The sequence below is a fragment of the Peromyscus californicus genome, unplaced genomic scaffold, assembly GCF_007827085.1.
Source record: "Peromyscus californicus insignis strain IS unplaced genomic scaffold, ASM782708v3 Scaffold_6__1_contigs__length_162567912, whole genome shotgun sequence".
In the NCBI taxonomy this organism is placed as follows: Eukaryota; Metazoa; Chordata; class Mammalia; order Rodentia; family Cricetidae; genus Peromyscus; species Peromyscus californicus.
In genome coordinates this window covers 17,338,758-17,364,527 of record NW_026294584.1, presented here as the reverse complement: position 1 = coordinate 17,364,527, position 25,770 = coordinate 17,338,758, and the positions used below count along the sequence as shown (strand labels likewise).

Genomic DNA, 25,770 nt, shown 5'->3' with positions numbered 1-25,770 from the left:
GACAGCAGATAAATGTAGAGAGGAATCAGGCAAGGAAGGAGCTAGGCATGAGAGCAGAATAGAAGCTGTGTAAAGAGAGGACTGACACAGAATAATAAAGTGTATGAACTTAGGAGTTTCGTGTACATAGATTCATTTCTTATCTTCAAAGATTAAATTATCAGCTAGTTGTAGATTCTTCCCAGACCCTGGGAGGGGACTATCAAAGGCTGGACCCCCTTAATCCCCAATAGGAGCCTATGTGGTGATATTTTATTTGTGCTGAAATGTGATATTTTATTTGTATGTTAATAAGTAAAGTTTGCCTGGAGATCAGAGGTCATAGCCAACCATAAGCAGAAGTCAGGTGTTGGTAGCACACGCCCTTAATCCGATCACATGGCAGGCAGAGACTCTGGATGTTTAAGGACACAGCCAAGTGTGGTGACACATGCCTTTAATCCAAGTACCAACCATAGAGACCTGGAGGTCTGTATAGACAGGCAGTGATGAGGAAGTGATGTGGCTGGGCTGCCAATGAGAAGGCAGAACAGGAAGGCAATAAAGGCACAGGTTAGACAGGAAGTTCTCTTGGGAAGCTATGGCAAAGTGGTAAGTTAAGCTTAGTTGGCGGCTATTGCTTTGATCTCTATGACTTGCACCTCTGTGTTTGGCTCTGTGTTTCTTATTTAATATGACAGTTTAGAAATTAGTCTACAAGCCTAGTGAAATCTGGATCCCATTCTTCTTGAGGACACAAGCAGACACCAGTCTCTAATTGACAGTCAAAGAAATACACTCCACTGGGGCTTGTCTTGTAAGATATCCTGGGGTGCCCTATGAGCTCCACTCAGGTATCCCAAATAATTTCCCTTAAACCTGTGAGTTTGGCAATAGGATACTGGTAGCTTCTTTTAATCTTTAATCAGAGAACATGGGTGGTTAGGGCAAGAAGGTCATGTTACGGTTGTGAAAAGTGATCTTTCAGAGTGAGCATGTTCCATAGTTGGTAAAAAAAAAAACAAAAACAAAAACAAAAAAAGCAAAACACTTTACATTTGGCCCCAGTGTTTGAGAAGGTGGGCCTGCTTGTCTTAGCTGCAGGGAGGGGCAGCAGTGTTGAATTGAGTGAGCGTCATATTGGGTGAGCGTCATGAAGTCCTATGGCTGAGCAGCATTCTTCTTATCAAGGAGAAATCATTAGTGAGAGGTCGTTGTCTAAATGATATCTCACAAGGTTAGCTTTATGTCTGAATACTGTAGTCCCTTGTACTGTTAAAGAACTGTATCTAACATTTTAATCCTTGATTATACTTTTCTGCTGAGCACTTAAGACGACACAGGAGGTCAAAATTAATAATTTTCTTGCCAGGTGTAGTGGCTCATGCCTTTAATACCAGCACTTGGGAGGCAGAGACAGGCAGATCTCTGTGAGTTCGAGGCCAGCCTGGTCAACAGAGCGAGATCCAGGACAGGCACTAAAACTACCCAGAGACACCCTGTCGAGAGGATCTAGCCCTCAGGGGTGCTTGGACTTGGAGGAACCTCTGGCTTCTCTCGCTTCCCTTTTACCAGTTATGCACCTAAGACCTTGCTTGACTTGGAGGAATTTTTCCTGTGTGTCCATCCTCCTCTTTTCAGACGGGATACTGGCTAGAATTCACCCAGTGGATTTTCCAACGCCTTCTGAACAGGAAACTCATCAGAGACAAGGGACATTTTGAGGACTGTCACAGTTCCCTGGGATTTAGCTGACTTTGGAGGGTAGGGGGAAAATATCCTCACTTTTAATTCTTCTGACCATCAGTATTGGCCTCTAAGCCTGGTTGTTGAGCATGTCAGTTATTCCAGTCCAGGATTTTAACTATTGTGTAATGTTTTAAATAAGCTTTGGTGAGACATACATCAGGTTTTTTTAAATCAGTATTTAGAATTATTCCCAAGAGTAGATTAATAACTTCTGAGAACTCCATTGTTTATTTTATGTAGAGGTTTGATATTAATCAGTGTATTAGACTTTAAGAAATTTTGATATTGTGTACATCATCTCCAAGCCTCACCTTGACCTACTTTACATAACTTCTCAGCTCTTTTATGTCTTGTTTTAGGCTTTTTAGATTTTCTTTCCATTTTGGAAAGACATCCAAGCATCTTCATTACTGTGTACAAATAATTTTAAAATATCTTTATTTTTATCCCCCTTTTAACAACTCTCTTACCTACTTACTTTGTTTGTGTTTTGTTTGTATTGGTGTCTGACCTGCATGCCTTTGTGAGGGAGTTAGATCCATTGGAACTAGAGTTAAAGACAGTTGTGAGTTGCCATGTGGGTGCTGGGAATTGAACCCAGGTCCTCTGGAAGAGCAGCCAGTGCTCTTAACTGCTGAGCCATCTCTCCAGCCCCCTTACTTTTTTTTTTTTTTAAATACCCTTAAACAGGAGTTGAACCCAAATTACATACATGATACATTGTAGTAAATTATGATTAGCCGTTGAGGTGGTTTAAATGAGATGTCCCCCATAGTCTTGGGTTTTTGAATACTCCAGAGGTCCTCAGTGGGTTTGGGGAAGCTTAGGCATGGCCTTGTGGGAAGTGTATCACTGCAGGTGGGCTTTGAAGTCTCAAAAGCTGTATACCATTCTCCATTCACTCTCTCTGCTTCCTGTTTTAGGTTTGAGATGTGAGCTCTCAGCTGCTCCTGCTGCCAAGCCTGTCTGCTGCCAGGCTCCCCCTCGTGATGGTGTCTCAGTTACTTTTCTTTCTTTTTTTTTTTTTTAATATACTTAATTTATTAGGAATATGGGTTATGTCTAACCTCACATTAACTTTATAATTTTTTTTATATAAAATTAAAATTATTTTCTTCCCTTTTACATACCAACCCCTGTTCCCCCTCCCTCCTCTTCTCCCGCTCCCCACACCTACCCTCACCCCACCGCATCCCCTCCTTATAGAGGGTAAGGCCTCCCTTGGGTAGTCAACACAGGCTGACATACCATGTTGGGATGGACTTGCCCCTCCCCTCTGCATCAAGGTGGGGTCTAAAAAGCCCGTTCGTGTACCCGGGATAAGTCCTGGTCCCAAGCCACGCAACTTTCACCCACATTCAGCGGGCCTAGATCGTCCCATGCAGGCTCCCCAGCCGTCAGTGCAGGGTCCATGGGCTCGCACCAGCTTGGGTCAGCGATTCCTGTGGTTTCTCCCATCACGATTCTGACCCCCTTGCTCCCTCTCTTCGGCTGAACTCCAGGATCTTGGCCAAGTCTCAGTTTACTTATGATACACCTGTATTTATTTTTGAAGGCTTGTTTTGGGGCAACAGCACACCACACGACGGTCACGTGTTAACTCTGTGGGTCTACACGAAGAACCTGTCAGCTTAGAACAGGGCTGTAGGCGTGACCCGACGGTCTCACTCTGCAGTCTGCACGGGCAGGACAGCGTTTTTTCCCAACTCTGATCGCAGGGCTAACGAAGGGGGCCGGTCTGACTGAAGGCCTGGGAGGCGCCACCTCCGCGGGATAGGTGCAGCGGCCCGCGCCACACGGAGTGGGCGGTCCCCGGACCACTGGTCCCGCTGACGCCACATAGGCCGAGATCACCTCAGCGGCGCGCGGTGCAATCACAGAGCGCCCCCCCTTCTCCGCCCGCTACCACGCTAGTCCCAGATCCCTCCGCCACGCCCTCCCGTGCCGGGCCCCGGCGCCGTGCTCCCCGGACACAGGGGCCCTCGTGGCCCGCGGTTCTCGGGGCGCGGTCGTGTCTGCAGCGATCACTGTCTTCCCCGTGCCCCAGTGCCATAGGCAAAGCCCACTTTCTCAGGACCCCCTCCTCGGCGCAAGGATCCCGCTACCCAGCCGGGGGCGTGGCCACCCGGAGGCCCCGCCCCGTCTGTGACGTGCAGGTGGCGCGCGGCCCGCCGTGGGTGTGGGAGGAGCCCGGGCCTGTCGAGACCCGGAGGCCGAGGCCGCCTCCCGACGCCCACCTGCCGCCTTCTCCTCCTCCATCTTTTCGGGGAAGCGGCGGCGGCGGCGACCTCGGCCTCCAGTTGGTTAGGCGGAGCGGAGCGGCGGCCGGGATGGTGTTGCTGGGCTTGCTGCAGTCGGGCGGCTGGGTGCTGGGCCAAGCGATGGAGCAGGTGACAGGAGGCAACCTGCTCTCCACGCTGCTCATCGCTTGCGCCTTCACCCTCAGCCTGGTCTACCTGTTCCGCCTCGCACTAAGCTACACGGTCCAGCTGCCCGCCGGTGCGGTACGTGCATCCCGGGGGTCCTCGGTCTGTGCACGGGCCAAGCGAGTGGGCTCCGGGGCGCTTGCGGTGGAGGGAGCGCTGGGGACCCGGGTGGTGGCTACAGACGCCAGTGCTGCCGGCGATCCTGGTCTTTGCTGTTGGCGGTGGTCACGCTGGCCCCATCGCTGGAATCCGAATTCGGTCGGGGCTGTGCTGGCCGTCGCGGTTTCTGCGGTGGCAGTGGCTTTGATCATCTGGCTAGGATCGTGCTTTGCAGCGTTTGTAGTTAGACTGGTGATGGATGTGCAGATTGAGTGGCCTGGATGGAGGTGACTAGTCTGATGGCCTTGCCTGTGGCTGCAAGTGCTGAGCTCTGTACTGGCTTTGCCTTTCCCCGTCGAGGTGTTTAGGCTCTTTGTGAGGGTCTTGACGGCGAGTAATGGGCAGCTGCGGCCCTAGTGGCCATCACTGTCGATACTGCCTTCTGTGTTTACTATCCTGTGAACTCTTGGACGTAATGGCGATTAATAACAGTGTCAGGGTGATTGCATCCAGTTCGTAAGTGACTCAGGAGAGTGTGGTAAGGGCTTTCCTGTGATGCTGTTAAATTAATCTAGCGTAGCGCTACAGCAAACCACTAGCTTCAAGTCTTCCAAATGTATTTGATGAATACCCTTTTAATCAACATTCGGTAGCTTTGGAAATCACCCTTTGGAAGCTGACAATGTAAAAATTCCTTTTGGAAACTGGAATGTAAAAACTGCACTGTACCCAGCAATTCGTTCCAACCAAGTTGCTTTTAAAATTACTTTTGTTTGAACCCAAGCAAGCTCTAGGCAGTTACTATTTCTTACTTGTATTAGATATGCAATTTTAAGAGTTTTGTATTTTTTTTTTTTTTTTTTTTGAGACGGGGTCTTATTGTAGTCCAGGGTGGTGGTGGAACTTGGTATGGAGCCAAGGCTCACCTTGGCTCATCTTCCAGCTTCCACCCCTTGGGTTGTGAGTTTACAAGTGTGCTTTACACACCCAGCTTCTACACTACTTTGAGGAGATTTTATTTGTCACTGGAAAGACAAATTACCTTATTCTAAGTGTGGCTAGGTTTTGGTGTTTTGAGACCACCAAAGATTAGAGGAACATCATTGGTTTTCATAGTTGCAGGTTTTCCCTCACAGAGTCTTGCAACCTGCAGATCTCATTTTGTGGCATCTAAAGCCCCTTTAAGACTAGTGCTACAGAATTTCTGCTGGAGAGGGTTGATTCTCTCTTGGTGGATCTAGCTATTTGCAGTCAGAGAAGCATGGCAAACTTCCTTTTCCCTGAAAATGTGAGAAACATTTTCTTTTCTGTAGGTTACTATTTGGCTTTTTCTGTTCCAGAAAAAGTCAAGTTAGACTCTGAGATCGAAGGGAGTGCTAGTAGAGTCAGAGACCAGAGACCTGTGGTCAACTCTATCGTCTTTGTGTGCTCCACTAATGGCTACAAAGTTGCCTGGAGCCTCAATAATATTGGACATTTTTTTGTTAGTTACCAATGTTTAAAATTGAAGTGACTTTCTGCCTAGTCATTTCTGTTTTGAGTTCTTTTTGACTATACTTTCTCTAAATATACTTTTTTTTTAACATTAATCTCAAGCTGGCTATCTAATGAAGCTCTTTTAATGAAATGAAAACTAAATTTTTCATTCTTCTTTTGCAGAAAAGTCCGCCGTACATTTTCTCTCCAGTTCCATTCCTTGGTCACGCAATAGCATTTGGGAAAAGTCCAATTGAGTTCCTGGAAAACGCATATGAGAAGGTAAGTGTTTTAAATAACTGGAGGTGGAGAAGCTAGAGAAGTGTTTTTCTGTAAATAGATTAAAAAAAAAAAAAACACTGTACCCTCCCTGTTTGTTGGCGTTATTGAAAACATCTCTGGTTTAAGAGATAAAAAGGCCTTGCTGAACTATTAACTTCTCAGAGTGTTTGTCTTGGGATAGTCTCTGAGATTCAAGGAAACCTGTAGTTCTAACAATTACGTTTTAAAAAAGTCTTAAATTTTATTTTCACTAATTATAGTGAACGTTGACACCCACATTTCTTTTTTGGTTTTTCGAGACAGGGTTTCTCTGTGTAGTTTTGGTCCCTGTCCTGAATCTCAATCTGTAGACCAGGCTGGCCTCGAACTCACAGAGATCTGCCTGGCTCTGCATCCCGGGTGCTGGGATTAAAGGCGTGCGCCACCACCGCCCAGAACACCCACATTTCTTGATCATATGTCTTTGGAATTTCCTATCTCTTGTCGATTGTTCTGTCCGTCTTGTGTGTTTTCACTCTCCACGTGGATGATGTGAACACTCAAGGCCTGCTTCTTCCCAATGTAAGCAGAGCTTTCCCCCAGATCAGCCATTTGTTCCAAAGTCCTGCTGTGGACTTCTTGTTAATTATTTCACTTCTCAGTATTAACGATTTAAGTGAACTCTATTCTTTGTTTTAATGTAATTTAAAATACTCTGAGAATTTCATAAATGTATACAATGTATTTCAATCATATTTACTCCCACTTCCCTTTTCCAATTGCCCCTTGATCCTTCCCCCATGTCTCCCTCTCAACTTTGTTATTTTTTAAGAAAAATAACACACTCAGTCCAATTAGTGCTGTCTATATATGCATGAGTATGGAGCCATCCATTAGAGCATGGTCAACCTACTTGGGGCCACACCTTAAAAACATTGACTGTCCCCTAGCAGCCGTGAATTGTCAGGAGCTCTCAGCTAGAGGTTGGGGCTTGTGTGTCCCTCCTGCGTCCAAAGTGTATTCCCAACACTTTTCTTAAGATTTAGTTTTCATTGTGTGTAAGCCTTTGTGTCTCTAATGGGGTGTGCACCTCAATGCAGTTGTTTGCCAAGGCCAGAGAGGGCATTAGATCCCCCAGAGCTTCGGCTACAGCTGCTCCCTGTGGGTGCTGGGAGCTGAACTCCGGTCCTCCGAGGGAGCAGCACGTAGAGCCAGCTCCCTGGTCCCGGATCCTCTGTTCTTATACCACACTTTTCCTGATTGACTTGTGCAAGTCCTTTCTTTGTAATGAGTCTTTGACGTCATTCGATTCGGTTCTGGAGATCAAACTCAGGTCATTAGGCTTGATGGCAAGTGATTTTACCCACAAGGCACCTCATCAGCCCCAATAAATTAGTTTTTAACAAAAGGGAGAAAACAATATTCTTATAACTGTCGAGTAAAGAATTCTATATAGTCAGCATAAAACAAAATGATAATTAAAAACAACTAGCATATTACTTATCTATCCAATAATGAAAAGCAACTAGCCGAGCTAACACTGTGGCATCTAATGATTCATGGAATGCATTAGAGGTTTGATGTTTTGCATGGTAGAAAATATTTTCAGGATAAACTGTGAAGAAGAATAAATCATTATATTTATACTGCTTTTGTGATGAAGACAGGAGATGTAATATGGCCAGATGAAAACAGCTGTTTAAAGGTTTGTATTTGGAACTTTCCTTAGTCTGTGATGTAAGGGATGTTTTTGTGACATCACCTTTCTCTTTCAGTATGGACCTGTATTTAGCTTCACCATGGTGGGCAAGACCTTTACTTACCTTCTGGGGAGTGACGCAGCTGCACTGCTCTTCAATAGTAAAAATGAAGATCTGAATGCAGAGGATGTCTACAGCCGACTGACAACGCCCGTGTTTGGGAAGGGAGTGGCGTACGATGTGCCAAATGCAGTAGGTGACGCTCCTGTCCCGGAGAAAAGACAAATCTAGAGTCGAGCAGTTACAGCTAGTCATGTAAAATGTTACACACTTGTAGTGCAGGACTATATTTAAAAAGAAACCATGGGGAGCTATTTAAGGAATGGGTGTTTTGTTTTATGTTTGTTGGCAAGAAATGGAGTCAATAATAATTTAGCATCTTGGGTTTTGACTTGAGAGAGGAACAAGAAACTATCACTATTTCATCAAAAGGACTTCTTATTCACTACCACTTGGTATTTTAGCCCAGGAGCTTTGAGTTGGAAATTGTTGACTTTAGAACTCTTCTTATGCCGACTGTGGAGGCTCATACCTGTAATCCCAGCATTTGGGAGGTTGATGCAGGAAGCCCAACATGAACTATAGTATGAGACCTCGTCTTAAAAAGAAAAAATCTCTTTTAATGTGTCTACTTTGGGTATGGAATATTTTTTATATGTTTACCTGCTCCCAAATTAACATAATATTGAAGTGTTAGGAGTAAAACATAATTAGGTAACAGACTCAGGTGCCTGGTGAACTTTGGCTAGGGCCATAGCAGACTAGCCCACATGAGTATGGCAGTTAAGAGTCAACATTAATGTTTCTGGGGTTGGGAGTAGTGTGAAGAAGAATGTTTCTCCTTTTGTTCAAAAGCAATGGCTTCCAAAAAATTTTGTTCAGATTTATCTCATTATTTTAAACATGTTTTATTAGAGTTTTTAAAATTTAAGTGTCTCAGAGGGCTATTAGTTATTTTAACAAAATTATTTTATTCTGGCTGTTCTAAACTTCTGGAAGATAGTGGCAGTGATGAATGATATCTGGAACTGCAATGAGAACCTATGTGAAAGAGGATAAAATAGTAGTAAAGTATGGATGGACACTTGGGAGAGTGTCTTGACTGCATTGGGTTGGAGGATTAGAAGATAACCAGGATAGGAAAGTGGGTCCCTGAGTAGAGTGCTGGGATAGTAGAAGGCGAGAGATAGGTTACTGACATACATTTTCTAGGACCTGGGAGAGGAACACCCCCCCCCCCCCCCTTTAATGTGTTATCTCAATATGTGGCATGGATGATCTCAAGTTTCCATGTATGGTTTTTAGGAAAACTCTTATTGTTTTTACTCTCAAATTTAAGAACGTTTTCTTTGTTACGTAGTCAGAATAACCTGATGTATATTAGAATAAAATAAAAAATGTATTTTAATGTTGTAGACCCTTAATTCTTTTTTTTTTTTTTTTGAAGGTTTTTTTGGAACAGAAGAAATTGTTAAAAAGCGGTCTTAACATAGCCCACTTCAAGCAGTATGTTTCTATAATTGAAAAAGAAACAAAGGAATACTTTCAGAGTTGGGGAGAAAGTGGAGAAAGAAGTAAGCAAGATCATTACATCTGTCCTGTTCTTTTCTCTTTCTGTGTATGTACAGAACGAAGTACAGCATGAACTGCTGTGTATCTGAGGGAGGGGTGTGTGGATGACTGTGCAGTTGTGATGCCAAACACGGCCTTTCTAGGACACTTCTAAGTGTTGTCTTCTGAGAGCTGGTAGGCATGCCTATGCCAGGAGCAGTATCTGCTCATAGCCAGTGGGACGCAAGGCCGCACGTCCCCACCTCCTGCCGCTGGGTGTCAGCTCCTATAAAAGGTGTAAGGACTTTATTTCTACTACACCTGAAGCTGATGTGATGTAATTTCTAGTCACAGAGGAACTGATGTGTACATTAGAATGCCTATTGTTGGTTTCTTTGTGAAGGGCCTTGCTGTATAGTACAGGTTGGCTTCAAACTAGGGATCTTCCTGCTTCTGCCTCCTGAATGCTGGGGTTACAGGCATGATCTCACTTATGACAAACAATTGTGGCACATGTTTGGAATCCTAGCACTTGGGGAGTAGAGGCAGAAGGATTACAAGTTTGAGGACAGCCTGTGCTACATGGCACAACCCATGTCAAAACCCCAAAGTCTAAAACAAAGTCTGAAAGTAAAAGCACGAGGCATGTCATTAGAGCCCCAAGGGGACCAGCATGTTTTCTGATCTCCTTTTTGGCAAGTCTCACTGGAAAGCCAGATGTTAACTGGAAGTTCATTTGATAGAAGTAGAGTCAAAGAGAGTTAGATGAGTCTCGTGACTTTCAAGGGCCATCCTATGGGCTTTCCGGATGCTTGTCTCCAGTGCTGGGCTGCATAATGGTGATTATAGTTTTCTAGTACATAGAGCCGAGACTTCTGTATTTATGCCTTGTCTTCATCTGGCCCAGAAAAAATACCACCTTTGGTTTGGGGACTCCTGTTTCTTGGGAATGTCCTCATTATTGTCCTCATATGCATTGAGTAAACTTTAGGATGTTATTCACAGCTTTGGTGCTATGACCTGGAAGTCAGATTACTGCTTTATTTTTAATAGTCATCTTATCTCTTTAAGATGAAGAATTTATGAGTAAGGTGTAGAGGTGCTTTGTGGCATTGAGTTTAGCTGGCCGGAGGGGCAGTGTGGTCAATGATTTGTTGCCTCCAGAGTTCTGCATAGCTACAGAGCTGTCTGGAGACTTTTGGAGGTATGAACAGGATTGTGCTTGCTTTTGAGTTTCAAAATTAATATATATATATACATTTATATATATAGTATATATTTATATATGTGTATATATATTTTCCCAATTTTTCTTCACAATTTCTTTATATGTTCAAGAAAATATTTTAAAAGATTTTTAAAAATTGTAATGAGAATGATCTTTTCTTCCCCTTAGATGTGTTTGAAGCACTTTCTGAGCTCATCATTTTAACAGCTAGCCATTGTTTACATGGAAAGGAAATTAGAAGCCAACTCAATGAGAAGGTGGCCCAACTGTATGCGGATTTGGATGGAGGTTTTAGCCATGCCGCCTGGCTGTTGCCGGGCTGGCTGCCTCTGCCTAGTTTCAGGTATGGATAAGGACCACTTTGCACATGGCTGCCTTTCCACAGTTGCTGTACTGTTGCTGTGCTTTCTAATTTTGGCTGATTAGGAGCCTCCATTTTATAAGAATTCAAGACAGTTCACACAGTGAGCTTGTTTAAAGTAGTTTTATTTTATTGATAAGGTAGTTTGTTGTCTATTGTGATGTTTTGCTTACCTAATGTAGTCTTTGTACTCCAAGAAGTTTCTAAGCTGTACTTAGAGCGCAACTTTTTAAAGGGACTTGTGGAAAGTCTTTGATGGCTTTTTTGGTACTTCTCTTGTGACCTTTCCTTTGAACGTTTGTCTCTTGCTGCTGTACTGTAGTCTCCTTAAGGACAGGGACTGTCTCTGATGTAAAGACATGTGGCCTTTAGGACTTGGCGGTGCCCAGGCCCTGCCAGCTGCCAGCTTTCCCTCCCTTGCTGGGTCATTTCTGTTTACGTGCAATGGGGAGTCAACTCTTAGCTTTGTTCCTTTGACATCTGCTCCTCCTCTAGCTGCCAAAAAAGGGCTATCACAGTGCAAGGGCCAGCCCAGAGAGGTTCCCTGGGAGTCAACGGTTATGAGGAGCTTTGTAGTTTAAAAAAAAAGAAAACAAATGCTTCTGTGTATATTAGGCTGGCATGCCCTGCACTGCTTCTCACCATAGCTGCCCATACACGAACATCCTCTTGTTTCTGCCCACTCCATTCCCTGGCTCATGTCCGAATTCTGGAAGAGCCTCATGTTATAGCCTGGTCTTTCCCTGTTTTACTCAAACCAACTGATTTAATGAAATTATTCCATGTACTTTTTATTTTTGTTACTAGAGCCTTGGGCATACTAAACACATGTTCTACCTCAAAGTCACACCATCACTATTCCCTTACTAAACAAGCCTTACCCTCTGCTCTACCCTCTCTTCCACTCACACTGTGAGGCTTGAGGCGGAGTCTTCCTTTCTGTGTGTGTTCTCTCAGTCGTCTTCAGCAGCAGCCCTTTACATGAACTACGGTGGCTTTTGTTAGAGAACATGATGGGCTTTTAGGAGTCAGTATTGCTTTTTTAAAATAGATTGTATTTTTAAGTCTCTTGCCTCTCTCTCTCTCTCTCTCTCTCTCTCTCTCTCTCTCTCTCTCTCTCTCTCTCTCCCCCTCTCTGTCTCTCTCTCTGTGTGTGCATGCACACACATGAGTGCTAGTGTTCACAGAGGCTAGAGACATTATCTAGCAGCTCAAACAGTGCTAGTGTTCACAGAGGCTAGAGACATTATCTAGCAGCTCAAACAGCCTATAAAGCTGGAGTTACAGGCTGACCTGTCAGGTGTGGTTTCTGGGAATTCAACTCCCAATCTCTGTAAGAGCTCTGAACTCCTGAGCCACCTTCTCAGTCTCAAGATTGCTTGGTTTTAGTCTAGCTGTTGCTCACTAGCTATGATCGTGTGGCCTTGCTATCAGAGACAAAGGCCTGAGCCTCCCAGTTCCTGTTACACAGTAAACAGGTTGATCAAAGGAAATGTTTTGGGAGTTGGAGCTTGTGTTTTGAACCTACAAGGATTTTTCTACTTGCAAAAATTATACAGTTATAGAAAGTGAGTAGACTAAAATCCTATGCAAGAGCCAGTGTGGCTTGGTAGCTTCGAGGATTGATTTGGAAAAATTAGAGTGTTATGTTAATTTAGACATGTATTATGTTGAACTGGAAAATGCTTGTAAGGGAATGCCATGCTTATTTATGGAGGTAGTGCGTTAGCAGTATGAGCTGTGTAGGACTGTCCTCGCCCTGAGGACTGTCATATGCCCGGCAGTGGGAGTTCCTGACTCCTTTCTTTTCTGGTTCTGAGTTTCTGTCACTTACTTCAGTCAGTAAAGTTAATGTTGCTTTACGTTTGGTGTTGGTTTTGAATGTGAGCCTATGAAATGTTATTCGATTGAAAATACTCTAATTTTAAATTGTAGACGCAGGGACAGAGCCCATCGAGAGATCAAGAATATCTTCTATCAGGTCATCAAGAAACGCAGACAGTCAGAAGAAAAGGTGGATGACATTCTCCAAACGTTACTAGACTCCACATACAAGTAAGAACTGTCCGATCACACAAGAAGTTATACATGAAAATGTAGATTGCTGGTATTTCCAGTTAAAGTAAGGGCAGCGGAACAATAAATTGGCACTTGTAAATTGTTGAGACATAAAGCACTGGCCCCTCATGCCTTATTGCGACGCCAGCAGCTGGAATAAACTGGAAGGAAGTCTTTTGTACACCACATCATGCTTTCTCCTGGTTGGTCTCTACTGGGAGGGGAACCGGGGACACTGACTGGTAGCAGGTAAAGAAAGAGTCGATTATGTATGGCAAGTGTATTAATCTTAACTGTCTGCCCAATGTTAAGTGTGTGGTTCACCCCCAGGGACGGGCACCCTCTGACAGATGACGAGGTAGCGGGGATGCTCATTGGACTGCTGCTCGCGGGGCAGCACACCTCCTCCACCACCAGTGCCTGGATGGGCTTCTTTTTGGCCAGAGACAAGCAGCTTCAAGAAAAGTGCTACTTAGAACAGAAAGCGGTGTGTGGCGACGACCTGCCTCCCCTGACTTACGAGCAGGTTTGTTTCCAGTGTGCTCTGAGGCTGTCTGTTTACTGTGGCTTCGACTGATAGGGTTTTAGAAGCCTTTCTACAACCTTAGTAAGAGAGCGAGTCGAGCTATTGCTTCCCTAAGCTTCTCAGGTGGGTTCCTACCGAGACTTTCGAACGCCTTGCCCTGTTGCTTTGGTGCCTGGCTTTAATGGCTGACCTCCGTTGCATGGAGTGTATCATATGCATGTTGCGGATTTTAATGAAGTGTAGGAGCTTCGGATTACATGGAATTCTGTGGCTGTGTTTGGGCAGAAATTTCCTCAAATGGTAATGGTAGTAAAGGGGACTAGAAACTGATAGGCACTCTACCCAGCTTGCTGGGCAGGAAGGCGGGAGAGGTCTCTCACTGTATAACTGGGCAGCTACTTCTGAAGCATACCCTGTTCTTATCATTTTCCTGTTATATTTTGTTTTGACACTTTATTAAAATGGTGTGTTACATACAGATATTCTTACACTCCTGGGATAAATCCATATATGTGTATGTATAGTTTTCAATTTTGTTTGCTAAGCATAATCATATATAAACATATATAATAGAGACTATCCATAGTTTTATTGTGTCGTCTTTAACTGGTAATATGCCAGCTACCTCTTAAGAATTAACTTCCTTCTTCACCAATTGACCTTAACCCCTTCAGAGGGTCATATCGCTAATGACCACCCATTATTAGTCTCTTAAAAAGGTTCCACTACTTCTTGCCATCACCGTATGAACCTTTGGGGAACACTTTTTTTGAGAGAGTTTCACTGGGTAGCTCTTGGCTAGCTTAGAACTTGCTATATAGACAAGGCTGGCCTCAAACTCAAGAGATCCCTGAATTGGGCTTCCTGAGTGCTAGTGGCTGGTGAACATATTTAATGACATCCAAACCATAGCAGGGTTAAGGTCCCTCCATGTCGAAGCGTGTGTCAGTATTTCAATGTTTGTCTCCAGTAGTATTCTATAATGTGCACATATTGATGTCACTCATTCATTTGTCCATTTTTTAGACAGTCGGGTCACCACACTTCGTGAGGTGCATACTTAGGAGTGGGATTGCTAGGATTGCTGGGTTGTACAGCAACTACGTGTTTGATGTTTTCCAAACATTTGCTCCATTTTTAACCTCATCGACGGTATTGACATGTGTTCTGATGGTTACACATGCTTATCTAATGGTTATCTGTCCTGGCTATAATGTATGTGAAGTGGTCTTTTGAGCTCAGTGGCTTTTCCCTGATGGCTAAGATGAGTATTTTGTGATGTTTTCTTAGAAGAATGTCTGTTCAGATCCTATCCCTTTATAATATAGGCTGCCTTTCACTGTCTGAACATTTGTGTGTGTTTTCAGAAGGTGTGAAGAATTACCCTCTGCTTTCTTCTTAGTTTGCTCCTACTTTTAGGTCTTTGACCTGTTTTGAATTAAATTTGAATATAATGTGCTGTGAGGGACCATTGTACCTGTTTTGAATGTAGAAATCCCTTTGTACCAGCACTGTTTGTTGCAAAGACTGTTTTCCCACTAAGTGATCTTGTCAAAATCTATTGGCCATCAATATAAAGCATTATTTCTGAACTTCGAATTCCATCCTGTCAAGCTGATGTCTAGCTTATGTTTTAGCTCTCTGTTTACTTTTGCAAGTTTTGAATTTCAGAGTGTGGCTCTCATCCTTTCCAATTGTTAGAGATATTCCTAGTTCGTTCAGTTTTTGTAAGAATTTTAGAGTCAGCTTGTCAGTCTCTGTGAACTTGTGATTGATTGCACTGTGTGTGTGTATTAGCTTGGGGATATTGCCATCCTAACACTCTTAGTTTTTAGACATACCCCATGAACCATACCATCATGGCTTTTCATTCTTTCTGGTCTTTTAATTTCTTCCAACATTTTTATTTTTTATTTTTTTACTTTTCAGTGAAAAGATTTACACCTTTTTGTTAAGCCTATTCTTTGAATGCTTTGTGTTTCATTTATCGTGTGTGGTATGTGCATGCATGTGACATGGTACACAGGTGGTGGTCAGGGAACAGCATGGAACAGCTGGGTCTCTCCACTCTGTGGGTTCCAGGGATTGAACTCGGGTCATCAAGCTTGGCAGCAAGCGCCTTTTCCTGCTGAGCCATCTTGCCAACCCTTGAGTGTTCTTTTTGCATCCATTCTCATGGCAGTTCAAATCTGCTATTGATCTACTCTAGTGAAAACTGTACTTATATCTTCCAGTTTCAGAATTTCTATATTTTTAAAATAATGTATTATTCTCTATTTGGTGAGATATTGTCATATTGTTTCATACTTTAATTCTTTAGGCCCAATTTTCTTTTTGTTCTTTTAAGGTCTTTATAGTAGGTGGTTTAAATTCATCTAGTGAGTTCAGGGTCTTTCCTTATTGGAAGCTGTGGTCATGGCCGCCCATCTCCTTCTGCAGGCTCCAGGATGGCAGCCGCACAAACCTGGGGCTGCAGGTCTGGTCCTTGAGGTCACTTGGCAGCTGCTGAGGTTGTAGGAGGGAGAGGAAGGGTTGACAGAGAGTTGGCCAGCAGGGAGGATGGACATGTCCTGTGTGTCTCAAGTGGCCTCTGACTGCTGAGCCATTGTGGATTTCTCTTCCGTTAGTACTACATTTGAATGCTCTCCAAGAGGCTAGTTGCTTTAGTTTTAAAAAAAAAAAATCTAGTCGGGGATAGTTCACATTAATCTTCCATTTGTGGTATGGATGAGCTGTAGTTCTTATTTTCCTTTTTTTGGAAAGTTTCTAATATTTTTGTTGAACTCACTACATTGACAAGCAGTAGCGACTCTGGAAGGGAGATCCCTCCCCCGAGGTTTAGTACTTCTGCAGGTGTTTGTAAGTGTGTTTGCTCTTCGAGTGTTCAGGGACTTTCATAAACAGATGAACAGGATTATAGGAAGTCTGTATGCATCTGTATTCACTGAACTCTGCTGTTTATTTTTGTGGCCACATAATGATCAGAGATTTCTTAATTTTTTTTTTTTTTTTTTTTTTTTTTGAGACATCATCTCACTATGTCTTTCTGGCTGGCCTGGAATTCATTGTGTATGTAGACCAGCCTGGCTTTGAACTCCCAGATGTCTGCCTGCCTCTGGGATTAAAGATGCTGCTATTCCTGGGCATATCCATTAGAGATTTCTTAAAAAACTGTCTTAACTCTTAGCTTTTGCTGAGGAGCTTTGCATGTTCAGGGCATGTTGTCAACAGTCCTTCAAGTGGTTACAACTCTGCCTCAGCCTTCACTTGCTGTGTGTGTTGGTTGCACAGGTGGGAGATTGGATCTCTGTCATGCTGCATGTTGTAGCTCTCCTGTACAGTGCATGTGTTCAGAGTCTCCTGTAGACGTCTCGTGTTCATTTCCCGTACAGTGCATGTGTTCAGAGTCTCCTGTAGACAGACGTCTTGTGTTCATTTCCCGTACAGTGCATGTGTTCAGAGTCTCCTGTAGACGTCTTGTGTTCATTTCCCGTACAGTGCATGTGTTCAGAGTCTCCTGTAGACGTCTCGTGTTTATTCCCCAGGTGTTTTCTTTTAAAGCGTCTTGGTTTCTCTCTTGTGTATCAGTACCTCAGGTACTTACACTGTTAAACGATGTCTGCTGGATCTTTTTTGATGTTGTTTTTGTTTTTTTGAGACACACTCTCAATGTAGCTCAGGCTGCCTCTGCTTCTGAATGTGGGAGGGCAGTGCCACTCTATCTGGCTATTCTTGGCACATTTGGTCTGGCCTCTCTGGAGCAGTGGGGCTCTAGCAGCCGTGCTTTGCTCTCCAAGGCTCCCATTGATCTGCAGTAGTGTAAGTTACATACCAAAGCTTGCTTTTCTCACCGAGATCCAGCACTTTTTTTTTGAAGGAACTTGTGGTAGATTGTGACATGCCTTTGTCTAACTTGTCAGAGTTTTGAAAAAGTTGACACTGATTTTTGACTATCTCAATTTTTCAAAGAGTGAATGTTATTTGTCCTTAACCATACAGTTGACCCCCGTCCTGTTATTTTGGCCCTCCTTTTCCCATTGACTGAGTGTTACAACTGTGAGTGGCCGTCTGCCATCGTGACCCAGTTACCCTTACTCTTTCACTCTCACGCGGACGAGGAAATTAAAACAATTCCCTCCTACTCTGGAGGGATGGTGGATATTTGTGGGGGGAAACCCAGAAATGATCCTTGATCTTTTTTTGTTTTAAGCTGAAGGATCTGAATTTACTTGATCGATGCATAAAAGAAACGTTAAGACTGAGGCCTCCTATAATGACCATGATGAGAATGGCCAGGACCCCGCAGGTGAGTCTTGGCTAGACTTCCCCGCCTAGGACCCAGTTACAGAGAGAATATTTCACGTTACAAAAGTAAAAACTGTCGTTATTGTAAACCTATGAAAATTGGTACATAATTACAGGTAGTGAACATGCTATTCTAATTTTGTTTTTCATTTAACAATTGCAGTTTTTAAATGTTTGAGGTACACTTCTTTGTTGGCTTTAAATATAATATATATATATATTATATATTTATTTAAATCGTATGAATTATATAGGTCAGATTATGAAGTTTTTGAAACTCTATTCTGCCTTGGGCTGGGTTTGTATATATACTTCTAGTTTAGTATTGGTCCACTTGTAAATCACTTTTAAGATAACTTTAGTTGGTTTATCATCTAGACAGTTTTTAAATGTATGTATAGTTGACATTGACACTGATTAGTGCCTTGTTTGGTACCATGTTGAAACATTCTCTAATGAAATGTACTCTTTCTCACTTTGTAGACTGTGGCAGGGTACACCATTCCTCCAGGACATCAGGTGTGTGTTTCTCCTACTGTCAATCAAAGACTGAAAGACTCCTGGGTCCAACGCTTGGATTTTAATCCTGACCGCTACTTACAGGATAACCCAGCATCAGGAGAGAAGTTTGCCTATGTGCCATTTGGAGCTGGTAAGATGACTGCTTACAAGTTAGGTTGAAGTGTTTGCCTCTTTAACGTATCTGTCCTTCTTCAGTAAACCAACCTGAAATTCAGTTACCAAAGGGGGGGGGGGGGGGAGAGGAGACACAGAGACAGAGAAGAGAAGGGAGGAGGAGGAGGAGGAGGAGGAGAGAAAGATCTTTTTTTCTCAAAGGAATATGCCATTGGGAATGGGATCTTTGTGAAATGGAATATTTCGTAAGTCTAAGGGTAAATCTTAGGCTCTCTGACCCACGTCCTTTTAATAGTTCCAAACATAGGAAGCCATTGAACTTCAGATCATTATTTAATAAATACACTTAACAGAAGATACAAAGGATTGTAGATTAATAATGGAAAGGGCTGTTAGCTAGGCAGTTCAGATTCTGTAACGAGAGGCAGCATCACTAAACTGGTAACTGTTCCCACTGCTTTCATGGACAGGCCTGCTCCTTTACCTTATGCAGCAACATAGTCCATTTCTGGACAGCTTAAATTATTAAATCCTTTTAATATCCTGTCAATAGATGGTCCTAATCATAGTCTTGGCTTTTCTTCACCCCTATGTTAGTATTTTAGAGTGTTAGGTGTTTTAGATACCTAACATAACCTAGGTATCTAAAAACAAGATTGTCTGTCACCTTGCAACACCTGAAGTCAGTGTGTTGGCAGGGCCGTACTCTCTGAAGGTTTTGAAGAAGGCTTCTTGCCTCTTCCCAGTTGTAGAAGTTACTGGCAATCCTTGGCTTGTGGCTGCATCTCACTCCAGCCACTGCTCTGTCTTTCCTTGTTATTTATCTGTTTATAAACATTGTTTATGTAACATTGTAAATCATCAGAATTTATCAATTCTTTTGTTGATTCAGTTAGGACACTTCTGGTCTGTGGCTATTCAGTTTTTAACTTTTTACTTTAAGACAGACTTCTTGAATACAGACCAATGTAAGTGGCTCCCTTAAATGTGGCTCCCACAAATAAATGCTTAATGGGCTATGCAGGCATGATGATAAGCTTTGTTCAATTTTGTTTTTTCTTTAGCAAAAAATATTTACAACAAAGATGCCCCAATCTTTTCTTTTTTTTCTTTTCTTTCTTTGGTTTTTTTTTTGAGACAGGGTCTTACTATGTACCTTTTGATGGCCTGGAACTCAATCTGTAGATCAGGTTGGCTTCTAATTTATGGAGATCAGTCTGCCTCTGCTTCCTGAATGCTGGGATTAAAGGCACATACCACAATGCTGGGCCCTGGTCAAAATGCTTCAGACTTAAAACATTCATGGCCATGTCTTTGCCCAGCCTCATGTCATGAATGTGATTTCCTGTTCTTTACTAACCCTTAATGACTTTAGTACTGATAATCTAGGATTGTCTTGAACTATTTTGATGTGAGAAAAGGATGAATTTTGTGATTCCTAGATTCTCCTCACACCCACAGTTTAATGTCTTGGTATTCCAGCATTTTCTCGGCTTGCTCCAAGGACCTTTGCTGAGACCCAGATAGCCCTCAGATTGTTTCTGGGCTCTGTGTTCTATCCCTTTGATCTATTTGTTGATCCTTGTCTAGTACCACACTGCACTGGTTCCTGGACCTTCAGTCATGTGATCAAATTTGAAATCAATTTAAATTCTTTAGTGTAGCCCATGTTTAAGGTAGCTCTGGCCTTGTTTTCCTGTGCATTTTGCGATTTCTCAGCTTGTGCATTTGTAGATTTTGATTTCAGTATACAGATGTTATTTTGGCTTTATTAAATCCCCTTCTATTGTCACTGTAATGGAGATGTGGAATTTTGATTGTCAGGTTCACCCTGACTTAACACCAGAGCTCTCTTGGGACCTATATTCTACACATACCCAAGCTAGATTATCATCTTATGATTAGAACCTTCTTTATGTTTGACCTCAGTAACACTAAATTTCAAAAAATGTCATCATAATCAACCCTACTTTCTTCTAACACTGGAACTACCTGGACTTTCAAATGATGTACAGTCTCACTTTATGTACAAGGTGTCATCCTTTTACTGTACTGCTGCAGTTCTCCTGCTCATCTAAAACAAGTGTGACTCCAGGCTGAGAGAGGCAAGACTGTCAAAACTTACTCTGATGAAAACTTTTTTATTTTTAAACAGGACGTCATCGCTGTATTGGAGAAAATTTTGCATATGTTCAAATTAAGACAATTTGGTCTACTATGCTTCGTTTATATGAATTTGACCTCATCGATGGATATTTTCCCAATGTGAATTACACAACAATGATTCACACCCCCGAGAACCCAGTAATCCGTTACAAAAGAAGATCAGAATGAAAAAGGAACCAGGGACCAGTGTGGGTTCATGACTGCAAGCTGCAGCTCCAGAGAGAATGAAGCTAACAAACAGCTTTCATTGTGTACTGTGTTTTGAGTGTAATTCGGAAAGCCAGTCTGATTTCAATGTTGTGTTAACGCAGTGATTTTATCAACTCTAATGGCATTTCAAACAGTTTGTAATAGTTTCGATAGGGTGTGTTTTGATAGGACTTCATGGAAACCAAGCTTTTGAGTTAGAAATTGTTTCGGGAAATCTAGGTAGTTGGCAGACGCTAGAGAATACAGTGTCCAGGTATTAACTTCAGAAGCACACACTGCCCCAGGGAGACCACTTTTAGAGAGTCTAGTTTTGCAAGTTTAAAAGCCTATTCAAATTCTGCAAAGGCCATGGGTTATTCGTATTATGTGGGCCTCTTCTGTAAAGATGTGAGAAGGTACAGAATAAGCTCACTGCCAGAACTGTGGGTAAAAATGAACACCAGTTAGAGGGAGTGATGAGGCCTTTGAAATTTTAACCTGAAGCACCACTACAGGGAGATGGCAGAGACCTCAGACCCTGATAACCATATTTCCTGAAGATGAGAGATACTGGAGCGCTGTTTCCACATGGTCATTCTCTGGTGAATCTTCTGGGGTCTGACTGTGACCTGCTCGAGGTTCTCTGTACCCTCTCCAGAACACAACTAGGGACATTTCAATGACCAGGTTTTTAAAAGGGTAGTATCTTGAGACCAGTGACTTCTGGGCTTTAGGTTGGAATGGGAACTGGTATCACTGGCTGTATTCTGTGGGGGCTGTGTTCAGGAGCCTGAACCTAGCAGATTGTAACCATGGTCCCAATTCTGACATGCCCATCATCTGTACTAGGAGTCAAGATGACTCTGTTGCCCTGTGGGATGCTGTAATTCTAGCAGTTGAGGCTGAGGCAGGAGGATTTTGAGTTTGAGGACAACCTAGGCTACATAGCAAGACTGTCTCCAAAAACAAAAACAAAAACAAAAAAGAAACACCCTCCCCCAAGTAACTTTTTTTTCTAAAGTATGTTATAGTTTTAAGAGGCTTGAAGACTTTATATGAAGGCCCAAATCTCTGCTGTTAAAGGTTTCACATTAAAATTCTCTATGAGAAAAATTTGACTAGTCTATTCATGGATTTAAAGTGTGTGCTTCAGTAGTACAGTTCAAAGGATCCGAGAATTTGGAAAATGACATCCTATTTGTATGAATTAGGCTCCCGCTGGTATTTCCTTCAGCTATGAATTTAGGCACGTCACTAGGGTTAGCAGCTCCCATGAGAACCTCAGGCATTTTCACAGCAAAGCATGTCTTTCTCTCTGTGCTATGGTAGTTCTTAGAGGACTTCTAGGACACAGATGTTGCACTGACATGTGATAGGTCACAGTTTTTAGTAAAGCTTGATGATTGTTTCTATGTAATTGACTTTCTCTGCAAGCCTAGATATCCTGTTCATATTATTCTGAGAAGGTTCTAGACTTTGATTAGACTTGTAGATTTGTGGCACAGAGTTGTGACCCTTGAGTAACTGATTACTGACAAGTTTTAGACTTTGACATATTTTCAGTGATGAGAATTAAATAAAGGGCCTAGGCACTAGAACTCAACAGACCAACTGGTTTTGAGCACAGACCAGTTACTGCAGATTACATGGTAGAGGCCTGAGGCCATAGGAGGGTTGACGGTCCATCCAGCAGTGGGGTGGACTTAGCTGGCAAGCACTTGTCCATCTGCCTTTCCCATACAGAACTGCGTTGACTTGGCAACTGTATTAGCTTTAAAAGGTTTTTATGTACAACTTTCCCCTTCGACTAGTTGTTTTAGAATAGCTTTGCTATTTCTAGAAAGCTCAGTTGCTAATATGGGAAATAATACGAATTAGAAATTTCCAGCAATGTACGGCTTTGTGATTGTGCTCCTATAAGTCAAAGGCCATTAAGAGTGAAACAGTATCTTCTAGAAACACCCTGGAGAGTTGTATTCTCGCTGAGAGTTTCCCAATTAGAATTTGGCTAGCTTAGAGCTGATTTCTGTGTCTAGTTTTGTAATGAGGCTTTTTTGGACACAAGAACACTAAATGTAACAAACTATGGACTAATCATGAGAATGCCAACTTAAGAGTTGAAAACACTTATCAAAGCACACTGAAAATGTTCTGTAATGGAGGGAGAGAGAAACCCACTTTTTGGATCTTAAGTTCTCCTTATTAGAGATAAGTAGCAAGATGATATATACCATGAGCTGAGCTGTGGTTTAGTTAAAAATGAAGAAGGTTCAAATACAGTATGGTGAAAATGGTGAAGTCATTTTTATTTCAGTACTTGACAAAATACCCCAGGAAACTTCAAAACTTCTACCATTATACAAAAATAGGTCTCTACAAGTGACGTGCTGTCTTCATCACCAGTAGCAAATCTATTAGGCAGAAACAGGTAGCCTTGTAAGAAAAGCGCAGGAGACTGCACGCTACACATCCAGCAGCATCGTCATTGGAAAAGTTTAATCTTTCCACCCATCTGATAAATACAGTTTATAATTTAACCATTTAAATTAGCATCCCACAAATATACATGTAATGTAATGATTATTGTGCACAAACACACACAATGCCTATATACACAAACTCCAGTTTATCTTCATGTGCTGGCAAGGATTCGTATACAATCATAAATGTGTTTGCATTGGTTGGTCCCACTGAATATTCACAATAAAAAAGCACAAAAGAGCCATTGATTTATAAAAGGGAATCTATTTAAAATTCAATTAATACGCATTTCTCATGCCAGTATGAAATGGAGGATTATCTCCTCATGCCAGTGTGAAACTGAAATGAAGGTGAACCTGTAAAATAAAAAACAAGACAATTAGATTGTGACCTTTATCAGGCAGCCAGTTTACACAGGCAGATGATCTGTTAAAAACCCTCTCAAGATGTTTCAATGGCCAAGGTGCTGCCAAGCCTGACAATCAGAGTTTGATCCCTGGGACCCACATAGGAAAGGACAACCAATTTCTGCAGGTTTTTTTCAATGTCCCATGCATGCTGTGGCACAGGCGCGCATATACACAAAAATGTGAAACAATGAAAACAAACCCAGTGTCTTCAGGCCTGAACTTCAATTTTTGTTAAAGATTTATGTGTGTGCTTGTGTTTGTGTGTGTGCATGCACCCATGTGAGTACAGTCCCAAGAATGCCCTAAAGCACTGGATCTCCTGAAGCTGGAGTTACAGGAGAGTTGTGAGCTATCTGACAGTGAGTGCTGGGAACCAGCTGCAGGTCCTCCAGAACAACGGTGTGGGTCCTTTAACTCAACCATCTCTTCAGCTCCCACAACTTGAACTTAGTTCTAAGAGGCTGACTACGTTTAGAAGTCACCATGACTGGCCTAGAGCAAGGGAAGTGAGACAATGCTAATGTGTTTCCTGACTGCTCTGAAGGTTGCTTGGGTTTAACAAATGACTTCTTGAATAAAGGGCTAAACTAGCTTTAAATAACTAGGCCACAGTATGTGGTATTCACAGAAAGAGAGTCCTTAAAAGTGATTAGGGCCTGGAGAGACCACTTAGTAGAGCACTAGCTGCTCTTCTAGGACCTGGATTTATTCCCAGCACCCACATGGCAGCTCACAATCATCTGAAACTCCAGTCCTAGGTGATCCGACATTCTCTTCTGGCCTCGGCAGGCCCCAGGCATGCATGTGGTACACACAAACATGGAGGCAAACTTCGCCTCCCATACACAGAATAAATAATTACAACCAAAACATCCAGTGCACTGCCAGCACAGCAACTTGAAAACGACCCAGTCTTTGGGCCAGTGGAGAGTGGAGACCGGGAAGTTGTCCCGTGATGAATGGAATCTGCCTCTACATAAGGTACGATACTGTGTGTACAGTTCTGAAGAATCAAAGAATTCTTACAAAGTCTATCTGTAAAAACCTTTAAGAATGACATTTTGATCTATGTGTGTAGGTACATCCCACAGTGCAGGTCAGAGGGCCGCTTGTGGGCGCTGCTTCTCTCCTACCATGTAGATCCTAGTGACTGAGTTCAGGTACTCAGGCTTGGAGGCCTTTTTAACCTGCTGAGCCATTTCTCCAGCCCTTCAAGTCCACTTTGTGGACTGTATGACACTGAACTTTGGAGGAGAGAAAAGATGATGCTTACAGTGTCTCACAGGGGATGGCTTGTTTAAATGACACATAGAAGGACAATTAGGAATGGGGACAATGGCTGCATTACTTGCCTAGGGCAAGGCTTGCTCTGCCTTCTACACCTTGTGCTTTCTACCATATGAGGACCAGGTTCTGCCGTGGGCTCAGCCTCAGTACCCTGCAGTGATCATGCGTTTTGTCTACTCCAAATGAAGACAGTACCAAATCGTTCTGTCAGGGGTTGCTGGTGGAACGAGGGAGTGCTAAAGAGCCAGTTCTCTGCGGGTCAGAGTTGCAGCTGGGACAGCCTGGGGACTTTTGATTAACCCAAAGGAGCATGTCGAGGGGTTTGAGAGAGGGGGGGTCTGGCACCGCCACGACAGACAGTGTAAAACGCAGCACCTGACTGTACAGTAGTTCCGAGGCGTCTTTGCAAGGCCTCCATCTGGGTGACGTAATCTGTCAGAGTTCTGCCAGGATTGTAATGCTGGAGTTGAGGGTAGGTCAGAGACGGAGTATTTAAATCAGCTACGGTCCCTGGGTACCTATGGATTAGAGTATGTTCAGGAATCCAATTTGCCAGAAACAATGCAGCTAAGTTACCAGCCTGTCTCTTCCCTGATCTATACTCCCAGACTTCTAAATAGAGGATAGCAAGGGTAACTCTTTAATAAACTCAAAGATGCCAATGTCATAAGAAGGCCTAGTACCAAGTCTTCAGAGGTGCTCAGTAAATGATGGACATGTGTAAATCAACTTTTCATGCGTGTACAATTTGTTTTTGTAATGGATGGTGGCCAATACTTTTCCAATGTCTAACTACAGCATATGCTTCCTATGCCTTTAGAA

At 42.8% G+C, this 25,770-nt stretch overlaps 2 protein-coding genes across 2 annotated transcripts in view; one reads left to right on the top strand and one right to left on the bottom strand.

The window, feature by feature from the left end:
* The first annotated feature begins 3,702 nt into the window (after nt 1-3,702).
* On the top strand, nt 3,703-21,888 carry LOC128099351 (lanosterol 14-alpha demethylase). Its single transcript, XM_052721236.1, has 10 exons — nt 3,703-4,232; nt 5,913-6,011; nt 7,766-7,942; nt 9,198-9,324; nt 10,698-10,872; nt 12,826-12,945; nt 13,279-13,474; nt 17,685-17,780; nt 18,263-18,431; nt 20,571-21,888. Exons 1-10 carry the CDS (start codon nt 4,059-4,061, stop codon nt 20,747-20,749), a joined length of 1,512 nt encoding a protein of 503 aa, XP_052577196.1. The 5' UTR covers nt 3,703-4,058; the 3' UTR covers nt 20,750-21,888.
* Nucleotides 21,889-23,055: 1,167 nt separating this feature from the next.
* Nucleotides 23,056-25,770, bottom strand: part of Akap9 (A-kinase anchoring protein 9) — a 121,126-nt gene continuing 118,411 nt past the window's right edge. Inside the window, 2 exon segments of the mRNA XM_052721235.1 lie at nt 23,056-23,607; nt 25,324-25,466. Coding sequence (XP_052577195.1) covers nt 23,567-23,607; nt 25,324-25,466 — 184 coding nt within the window. The 3' untranslated portion in view covers nt 23,056-23,566.